The sequence below is a fragment of the Rhinopithecus bieti genome, unplaced genomic scaffold (assembly GCF_001698545.2).
Source record: "Rhinopithecus bieti isolate Rb0 unplaced genomic scaffold, ASM169854v2 scaffold_7398, whole genome shotgun sequence".
NCBI classification, from domain to species: domain Eukaryota; kingdom Metazoa; phylum Chordata; class Mammalia; order Primates; family Cercopithecidae; genus Rhinopithecus; species Rhinopithecus bieti.
Genome location: NW_016805783.1, coordinates 3737099 through 3748122, shown reverse-complemented (window position 1 = coordinate 3748122; position 11024 = coordinate 3737099). Strand labels below are relative to the sequence as shown.

General features: G+C 39.7%; 1 protein-coding gene across 2 annotated transcripts in view; it reads left to right on the top strand.

Moving 5' to 3' along the window:
• Positions 1–5297, top strand: part of NUDT15 (nudix hydrolase 15) — a 13013-nt gene extending 7716 nt beyond the window's left edge. The window contains exons 3-4 of one of the 2 annotated variants that reach the window (XM_017873796.1): positions 3630–3769; positions 5257–5297. In XM_017873796.1, the coding sequence (XP_017729285.1) occupies positions 3630–3769 (140 nt within the window). In that variant the 3' untranslated portion in view covers positions 5257–5297. Of the gene's footprint in view, positions 1–3629; positions 5206–5256 lie in introns of those variants that run through there. The other variant, XM_017873795.1, reaches the window with a different exon arrangement.
• Positions 5298–11024: the final 5727 nt, after the last annotated feature.

The window sequence follows — 11024 nt, the reverse complement described above, 5'->3', positions numbered from 1 at the left end:
AGTGGCCGGATCTCAGCTCACTGCAACCTCCGCCTCCCGGGTTCACGCCATTCTCCTGCCTCAGCCTCCCCAGTAGCTGGGACCACAGGCGCCCGCCACCTCGCCTGGCTAATTTTTTTTTGTATTTTTAGTAGAGACGGGGTTTCACCGTGTTAGCCAGGATGGTCTCGATCTCCTGACCTCGAGATCCGCCCGTCTCGGCCTCTCAAAGTGCTGGGATTACAGGCTTGAGCCAGCGCGCCCGGCCTGAAAGTTTCTTTATTTACTATGTGCTAAGCATTGTTCTAAGGATTTCTGTCTACTGTCTCTCCTCAAATTCTCATAAAACAGTGAGAAAAGGAACTAAAGAGAAAAATATCAAACTTTTTCAATATATTCCTTGCCATATGAAACTTTATCCAAGTGGTCTCATGTATTGAAGCTCCCCTCTAAACATTTAATTTCTTCTCTAATAGGGAAGAATCTTTTCATTTAACAGTACTTATTGAGTACAGTGTGCCAGATACTGTTCTAGGCACTGAAGAAACAATGTTGCGTAGAACAAAGTCCCTGCCCTCTTGGTACTTTACATTTTAGTGAGCGGGGAAAACGACAGATTACAGATACTTTATGATAGTAGCTATAAGGACTAAAAAGAGCAATAAAGCTGTGTAAGAAAGGGATATATGAGTGCTGTATCAGGGTGGTCGGGAAGGGTCTCTGACAAAGGGACGTATATACATATACTGGGCAACATAGTGAGACCCTGTCTCTACAAAACTAAAAATGTTAGCCAGAGTGGTGGCACACGCCTGTAATCGCAGCTACTCGGGAGGCTGAGATGGAAGGATCATGTGAGCCTGGGCGATCAAGGCTGCAGTGAGCTCTGATATCACCACTGCTCTCCAGCCTGAGCAGCAACAGAGTGAGACCCTGTCTCAAAAAGAAGAAAAGAAGAAATGGACTAAACATTTTCTTATTTTTCTTTTTTCTACAGGCAAATAAAGCTCAGACTAGAAGAGACACGTATGATAAAATAGTTAATTTTTTTTTTAATATTCGGTATCCTTCACAGGAAGCAGATATAGAAAACCTTCATTTTTAGAGAAGCTGCTATAGAGAAAACACCAAGGTCACTGACTGTCCCACCAGCTTTATTTGACCATTCTTACTCACCAAGCCACCTCTGGGTGCTTCCTCATTCTTCAGGTCTCTTTTTGCCCTGTCTGGCCTCTGTAGGGATTTGAGTTGGGGAATCCTGATGCCAGTTATAATTTTGAATCTCGCTTCTCTGAGCTGTGGGCCTGTGTTTCCAGTTGCTTTCTGAATATCTTCCCTTAATGTTCAGAAGGCATCTCAAATTCAACTCAACTTCAAATTATGCTTTTTTTTTTTTTTTAACTGAACTTTGAATCTATAAAGAACAGTTCTTTTGGCTTATACATTTTGGACTCTTCCCTGCCACACACAGTGTCTGGCTCATAATCAGTATTCAAAATATGTTGAAGGAAGGAAGGACCCAGTGAATGAATATACAAGCCAACCTCTTTCTGTGAAGCTTTCATTTAGTACTAGACTGTCCTACTTTTGAATAACTTCCATAAGATTACTATTATTCTGTAAGTACTAAATCATGAGTTTTTATAACCATGTAACTATATGTATTGTTTTATTCCTCTTAGGATATAGTAGCTAGGAGTAATTTTACATGCATTGTGATTCTTAAAATTCATTTATATAACTTTTTTATTTGTCCACTTTCATTTTAACTCCCTGACATGAACCTTGCTAGTAATCTCAAATAAAGCAGTACGATTTAGAAGGTCCAAGATTACTAGCATCAAATCAGATTTGATCAAAAACATTTATTCCTCTATATCTGTTAGTAAAAATACAGCAGAAATTATGTTCATTTTATTCCCAGTTGCAGCCTGATAACCAGCTATACTGATAACCAGTTGCAGCCTAGCCAAGGTGCAAGGGCTTCGTGGGTCTTTACTTTCTTTCTAGTATAAAGACACAGTCTCTCTGTCCCGTGCTACTCAGGCCTTGGATCTGGGTAGCCTGCTTCAGTTTACTATTTAGTGCATCTTTCCTCTAACCATCTAATTATAGTTTGGAGGCTCATCCAGACACTTCATTTTCTAGGGGATGGGGTAATCTCTTCATGGACAGCTTTTTGGAGACCCGGTTAATTGAGCATCTTGCACCGCATCGTTGGGTACTCAATCTGTCTCTGTCTGTCTCTCTCTCTCTCTTTCTTTCTCTCTCTCTCTCTCTCTCTCTCCCCCTCCCTCTCCCCACCCCGCCACCTCTTTAGTGTATGGTTACAGATACTGATCATCTCTTCCTGTACTTGTTCCAGTTTCATGGATTTTGGGCCCCTGCATTCCCAAAGTGAAAATACATTACCTGTATACCTGTATTTTATGGGCAGAGAGATACTTAGTGTTTACACGTAGTAAAAACAGGTGATCATAAAGAAACAGAACATGGAGTGTATATCTTAATATAATATGTAGGTATTTGCCTATCATAAGCATCTGTGCTTCTATGTTATTTTTTTTTTTTTTTTTTTTGAGGCGGAGTCTCGCTCTGTCGCCCGGGCTGGAGTGCAGTGGCCGGATCTCAGCTCACTGCAAGCTCCGCCTCCCGGGTTTACGCCATTCTCCTGCCTCAGCCTCCCGAGTAGCTGGGACTACAGGCGCCCGCCACCTCGCCCGGCTAGTTTTGTATTTTAGTAGAGACGGGGTTTCACCGTGTTAGCCAGGATGGTCTCGATCTCCTGACCTCGTGATCCACCCGTCTCGGCCTCCCAAAGTGCTGGGATTACAGGCTTGAGCCACCGCGCCCGGCCCTTCTATGTTATTTACATTTAAATCATGAAAGAAAACACCATTCTCTAGAATCTTTTTCTAGAATTTCATGTACTTTATAACTGATAGACACTGTTAAATCTTTCTTGTTTGAATGGATTTTAAAAAATTATCTTAGGTATTTGTTTATCTAAAATCTTTCTTGTTTGAATGGATTTTTAAAAATTATCTTCTGTATTTGTTTATCTAAAAAAAAACCTCATCAAAAAGTGGGCAAAGGATACGAACAGACATTTCTCAAAAGAAGACATTTATGCAGCCAACAGACACATGAAAAAATGCTCATCCTCACTCGCCATCAGAGAAATACAATATTTTATTTTCCTGTGCACAGCTTTCATACTTTTTTAAGAGATGGAGGATATCTTAGAAACTTTGTAATCTACTTTATTTTATAGGTGAAGGAAATGGTTTTTTTTAATGTAGTATAACCTATAGTATATAAAGTTATTTGCATTTTTTACAAAAATATTTAAATAAACACTGACTAATACTAAATCTGGGTTTGCCCTGGGATAGCCTTTGTAAACTGGGCTTCACATTCAAACAACAGAATGTTTTAAATGACCACCATTCTCTTCATAAGATCTTCATTCTACATGCAAATTATATTTGTATAGCCAAGCAAATGGAAAGCATTACTATTAGAGTTTATTAGTAGCAAGTTATTTTTAAATTCAGTTAATTTTTTCTAGATATAGGTTAGCTTACCCAAATAAATACCCTTTGTTTTCTGTTAGCTAAATAAATTGATTTAGCATTTTTCTTTTCTAGGTTGGGAGTGGGTTCCTTGGGAAGAATTTCCTCCTCTGGACCAGCTTTTCTGGGGACTGCGTTGTTTAAAAGAACAAGGCTATGATCCATTTAAAGAAGATCTGAACCATCTGGTGGGATACAAAGGAAATCATCTCTAGGTGGCCGAGAAGATTTCTTGATTTTCTTTAAAAACACAGGAATAAGGTCTGGTTAGGGAATGAAAAATGTCTACATTGCAGAAACAACTCCATTTTATCGAAAAAAGATCTTATGATCGCCAATTTATTTGCAATCTCTTAATGTATCCACCACCCTTTCAGCCAGTACTTGAGAAAATTTTTCTGAAATATGTCATTGAATTGTATTCCAGACACAGAATATATGATACATACTGATATTATGGGTAATCTGCTTTCCATAGTTACCTATGATATTTACCGTACAGTTTGTCATTACTAGCTTGCATGGAGTAGGATACAGTTGAATTTGCCTTAGTGTTTCTGTTCAAATAGAGACCTGAATTCAAATATTGTAGTTCAGGTTCAAACACAGTATGCCTGTTGCAAAATTTACCAAATTTGTTGATTACTTCTTTTATTAAAGGCATGTTGGGGAGAGGGTAATAAATATATTGTGACAATCTTTACAACTTACAGGGAATAGGACAGGTCATTAGGGTGTATATCCCAGGTTTCCAATTGAGAACCTAAACCAAGAAAAGTGAGACAAACCATCTAATGTATGTATCCTCCTATTAACAGGTTGTGTGATGTTGAGTTTCTCACTTACTCTGAGGTCCAAGGTCCTTATATGTAAAATGAAGAGATTCGTCTAGAGCAGTGGTTCTTAAAAGTGTGATTGGGGGGGCCTCAAGAGCCTTTCAAGGGTATTCTCGGTCAAAGCTGTTTTTATAACACTTATCATTTCGTTATTTATAGTTTTTCCTTTTTTTTTATTTGAGAAGGAGTCTTGGTCTGTTGCAGTGGCACGATCTCAGCTCATTGCAGCCTCCGCCTCCTGGGTTCAAGCAATTGTCCTACCTCAGCTTCCTGAGTAGCTGGGATTACAGGCACCCACTACCACACCTGGCTAATTTTTGTATTTTTAGTGGAGATGATGTTTCACCATGTTGGCCAGGCTGATCTGGAACTCTGGAGCTCAAGTGATCTGCCCACCTCAGCCTCCTAAAATGCTTACAGGTGTGAGCCACCACGCCCGGCCATCATTTATCTTTTTCACTCATTTTTTCATGTGTGCAGAGGAGTTTTTGAGAGGCTATCTGGTGTGATATTGTAATAGGCTGAATGCAAAAGCAGATATGAGAATCCAGCTTTCGTCTGTCATCAGACATTGAAGAGATTTGGAGAAATGTAAAGCAGCAGTACTCTTCTCGCTAATGATTTTGTTCTTGGTTAGAAAATGGTTTTTTTAGTGGGTTTTAATATGTGAAAAAAATAAAATAACTGTTAAAATGTTATTTATGTGTTTATACATAATGGGTTTTGTTACTTGTAAATGGTTAATAAAATTTTAAGAAATTTCTCAGTTTTCATTTCTACATGATAAATATTTCTAGATAAAACCATACAAAAACAAAATCACTTTGTGGTCTTTGGTAATTGTTTTTTTTTTTTTTTTGAGACAGAGTCTGGCTCTGTGCAGTGGCGCGATCTCGGCTCACAGCAAGTTCTGCCTCCCGGGTTCACACCATTCTTCTGCCTCAGCCTCCTGAGTAGCTGGGACTACAGGCGCCCACCACCACGCCTGGCTAAGTTTTCTATTTTTAGTAGAAATGGAGTTTCACTGTGTGAGCCAGGATAATCTCGATCTCCTGACCTTGTGATCCACCCACCTTGGCCTCCCAAAGTGCTGGGATTACAGGTGTGAGCCACCACGCCTGGCCAATTGTTTACTTTTTCAAAATTACATATGTACATTGTATAATTTGTCATGTATAAATCTCATTTTCTATTAATTGTATCTTTACCTATTTTTGTTTTTGTTTTTTTCCAACTGTCAGCCAGGCTGGAGTGCGGTGGTGCAATCTCAGCTCACTGCAACCTCCAGCTCCCAGCCTCAAGGGATCCTCTTGCCTCGGCCTCCTGAGTACTTGGGATTACAGGTATGCACCACCACGCCTGGCTAATTTTTGTATTTTTAGTAGAGACGGTTTCACCATGTTGCCCAGATTGGTCTCGAACTCCTGACCTCAAGTGATCCACCCACCTTGGCCTCCCAAAGTGCTGGGATTACAGGCATGAACCACCGCTCCCTGTCCATATTTTTGATGTTAGTTGCCTGATGTTGGAATGTTTGAAGAGCTCAAATATAGTAAGTGTGTGTGTATGCCTTGTTCTTTGGATATATGAATTAATTTCACACTAATTTTTCAGCTCCTATTTGATTATTCCATGTCCTTCTGTTGCTTGCTTCTTCATTTTACTTAATTTCACTCCTTCAGTTGACTGAATCCCTGTCCCTGGCTTCTCCTAAGTGATAGACATGTGAGGCTTGATAAGAAAGCAGGCAAGCTTATGGATTAAGCCCATTCATAGGTTTATCTCTACTACAGTTCATTGGTAATTCATTAAGATATCTCTTTATGTTAGTACTTATCCATGCAGATGTTTTATAGCTTCAAACACTCATCACAAGGTCTGGCACAGTGGCTCACACCTGTAAACCCAGCACTTTGTGAGGCTGAGGTGAGAGGATTGCTTGAGTTCAAGAGCTCAAGACCAGCCTGGGCAACAGGGAGACCCCGTCTTTACGAATAATTTAAAAATTAGCCAGGCATGGTGGCGTGTACCTGTGGTCCCCACTACTTGGGAGGCAATGTCAAACTCATTGAAAGCTTGTGAGGTTTTTTGTTTTTTAACTCACCCAACTTGACATGAAATGTATTTCAATGGAAAGAAAAAACTAACCAGGAGTTTTATTCATAGGAAAAGGTAAAACGGTGTTGGGAGCAAGCCCCCCAAAATCTGGCCATAAACTGGCCCCAAGACTGGCCATAAACCAAATCTTTGCAGCACTGTAACATGTTCATAATGGGCCTAACGCCCAAGCTGGAAGGTTGTGGGTTTATGGGAATGAGGGCAAGGAACACCTGGTCCACCCAGGGTGGAAAATCGCTTAAAGGCATGTCTTTCTATTATATACCTAAGCAGCCACAGTGGTAACTCCTAATGCTAAATGCCTAATATATACTAGCTGAATGAAAAAAATACCTTTCAGTATTTCTTTTCTTAACTTTTTTTTTTTCTGGGTCAGAATGAAAACAAGTAGTACTGAGGATCCTCAGGATAGGAAATGCAAATACTGCATTCCAATTATTGGCAGGGACATGAAGAGTATCTGTTTCTATAGGTGTAAGGAGAAGTTAGGGTCCAAAATACAAACAGAAGTGACACTCTGGCTAAAGATGTACACAAAGTCCACAACTGGGTAAGTTGAAATCCAAATGCCAATTTACTAACGCGAGGAAAAATGAGGGCAACTTACTATGTTGTAGGGGAAAATATTAAGTAACATGCATGTGAAATATACCTTATAACAGGTTTTGTATTTTTCAAGGGATATAATTATGTGTTCGTGCATATTTGAGAATTTTATTAGGCTGTGTTTTATTAGTGGAAATAAATCAGTGGAATTAGATAAACCTGACTCATACAATAAGATGTTTCAATCAACAAGATCCTTGGGATGCAGAGAAAGTGACTATTTAGGTAAGATATTCTTGCAGCCCCAAGAGAGGTAAACCAGACCACAGGTGGAAGTCCAGCAAGTAGGAGCCATGAACTGCCTTAAGGGAGTACGGAGCAGCTTTAAGACAGTATGAGGAAGGGCTCAACTGGTCCACAAAATGTTTTAGGTCTACCAGTTTGAGAACTGCAAGACACACACCTGCATTTTGTTCCTCCCTCTGTTGTTGCCACTGGTGAAAATAAACCCAGTGCTCTCGACCACACATTGCTTCACCTGTCTTTCTTATCAGCAGTGCTACATAGAAAGAATCCAGGGCCAGGAGAGTTTTCATTTTCTTAATGGCTTTTGCATACACTGGGTTTACAAATACTTATGGCAGTTCACTAACTTAATCAATGTCCCTGCTCATGCCACCACCAAACAGTTGAATTCAAATGGAAGGAGAAAGAATAGGTGGTCAACAGGTTCAGTAATGCAAGATGCCATGTTGGGCAAGGACCATAGTAAGGGACTAAAGGGCTGGGGGTTGGAGTGAGGAGTTTAGAATCAGGGAAATAGATCAGCAGGTCAGAACAGGGGAGTCTGTGAGGTCCCAAGATGCCACCATCCCACCCCAGCTACCATGCATGGATTTTTCTCCATGAGCCATCCCAGGTGAACTGTTTGGGGGTCTAGCTGACTGACCCAAAGGGCTAGAAGTGAAGTGGCCAGAAGCAATAGTTGCAAGAACCAATGGTTAGAACTGCGGTAGAAACACCAGCTCAGTAGCTAGTTCTATCCCCTAAGAGTTTGTTTTATGTAGGATCTAACAAAACAGGCAAGCAATATAACTAAGAAGTATTTATTAAACAATCTTCTGTGCTAAAGAAAGAAGGCTCTTGCCAGGCGCGGTAGCTCACACCTGTAATCCCAGCACTTTGGGAGGCCAAGGTGGGTGGATCACTTGAGGTCAGGAGTTCGGAACCAGTCTGGCCCAACATGGTGAAACTCCATCTCTACCAAAAAAATATAAAAATTAGTTGGGCATGGTGGCACACATCTGTAGTGGTGTTATTCAAGAGGCTGAGGTGGGAGGATCACTTGAGCCCAGAAGGTCGAGGCTGCAGTGAGCCAACATCACACCACTGCACTCTAGCCTGGGTGACAGAGTCAGCCCCTATCTCAATCAATCAATCAATCAATAAGGCTCTTTTGGTATCCTTAATGCCTAGTGTAGTCCCTGGCATATTAGTAGGGCTCCATAAATATTTGAATCTATTTGAAAGATTCAAATGGATTATAGAAACAAGATGATAGAAAATTAAGTGGCAGCATTTTTTTTTTTAACTTTTAAATTCAGGTATAGCATGCACATAGGCTTTCCATGAACTTTTTACAAAATGAACAGACCTATATAACCACCACCTAGATCAAGAACTGTTTTACCATCACCCCAAAAGTGTCCCCTCACGAAGATAACCACTATTACCACCATCTCATAGATTAGTTTTTAATTTGGTCTAAGTGGAATCATACATTATGTATTTTTGTGTCTGGTATCTTTCAGTCAACATTGTTTCTGAGATATTTATCTGTGTATGGCTGTAATTCACAGTATTCCACTGTTTATACCAAAATTTACCTAATGTTGATGTTCACTTGCGTTGTTTCTAATTCAGGGCTATTACAAATAAAGCTGCCATAATGTGCACATGTGTTTTACATGTGCGTGTGTGCTTATTTCTGTTGGAAAAATATAAACCTAGGAGTGAAAAGGCTGGGTCATGGAGTATATATGTTTTTGCCAAATAAATTTTCATATGCTTGTTTGACTTATAAGGTGCTGCTTCTGGCTTTAATGGGGACATATAACACATGGTATATAAATCCTATTAACCTTCCAAAATGCAAAAAAAAAGAATTTCAAATTCTGAAATACATTTAGACTCAAAGGTTTTGGATGAGGGGTTATGGAGCTATATATATAAATGCACATGAAATGTACATAGCAATTTGACTTCTTAGAGGCACATGTGAAATTCCCATTTCTTTTTTTAAATTCACTCCCCATTAATGCTTCTTAGAAGTAATCTATGTATTCTTAGTTCTACCTGTTTTTTTCGGTTTGGGTTTCTTTGTTGTTATCTTTGTCTATGTTGGCTTATAAATAAAAAGCCTAGGGGAAAGACATGCTAAGATTCTGGGATAGTGAATGGCAATAACTAAGAAAGGTCCTTAAAGGCTTCAGGGCTCCAGTGCTCAAATGTGCATAGGGTCTCACACAAAGCTTCCCATTCAGATGGTAAGGAACAGGTTCTTGAATCACTCTGGTGTCCCGCCAAAATTCATGTGCTGAAGCCTTAACCCCCAGTACTTCAGAATGTGACTGTATTTGGAGATAGGGCCTTTAAAGAGGCAGTTTAAGTTAAAATTAGGTAATTAGGGTGGGCCTTCATCCATTCTGACTGGTGTCCTTATAAGAAGAGAAAATCTGGACACACATGTGACACCAGGGATGCATGAGCAGAGAAAAGGCTACAGGAAGATTCAGCAAGCAGGTGGCCATAGGCAAGCCAAAATCACTGTATCTTGTTATGGCAGCCCTAGCAAACTAATCCAGATGGCCTAAATCTCACAGCTGTGTTCAAAGTACTGCGATAGAGTCAATAAATATTCACTACAGGGAGGTCCCACACACTCCTTCCATATCTATCATCCTGGAATTGGAATTCTGGCAGCATCAAGGACATCTTTATAGAGTACCCAAACTTTTCCATTCCCTGGCATTTTAAAACAGGGTATTGGGGGAATACTTTTGATGTGGAGACCAAAGGAATTTTTTTTTTTACATGAAAAATTTAAAACATACCAGAGAAAATAGAAAATAGGACAATGAACTCCCACACACCTATCACCATTCAACAAGTACCATGATTTCACCTTATTTGCTTCCTTGTCTCCATGCCCCCTTTTTTCCTTAGCTGTAGTATCTGTTTTTTTATTCATCAACATTTTACTTATTTATTTATTTTTAGATGGAATCTCACTCTGTTGCCAGGCTGGAGTGCAGTGGAGCGATCTCAGCTCACTGAAACCTGCGCCTCCCGGGTTCAAGCAATTCTCCTGCCTCAGTCTCCCAAGTAGCTGGGACTACAGGCACACACCACCACACCCAGCTAATTTTTGTATTTTTAGTAGAGACAGGGTTTCACCATGTTAGCCAGCCTGGTCTCAAACTCCTGACCTCAGGTGATCCGCCCGCTTCGGCCACCCAAAGTGCTGGGAATACAGGAATGAGCCACCATGCCCGGCCCATCAACATTTTATTTTATTCACTGCATAACAGACACTATGGGATGACTTAATTTATGTATATTGGTATACATACATAGGTAAAGAAACTGAACTAAACGGAGATAAAATATTTACACTGTCAGAATTCCAAACTATAATACTGACTCTATGCCCTATATTATTTCAAGTTACCAATCTAAAAAACAATTTTGTTCCTGGGAAATTGCAGAAGTTGAAAGACAAATTTTTAAAGTTGTTTCCCTACATTGACGTATTTCAAATTCATATTATACTTTTTCATTGAGATATAATTCACACACCATAAAATTTACCCTTTAAAGTGTACAATTCAGTAGTTTTTAGTACATTTAGAGTTATTCAATAACCACCATCTAATTTCAGAACATTTTCATTGCACTGAAAAGAAACCCA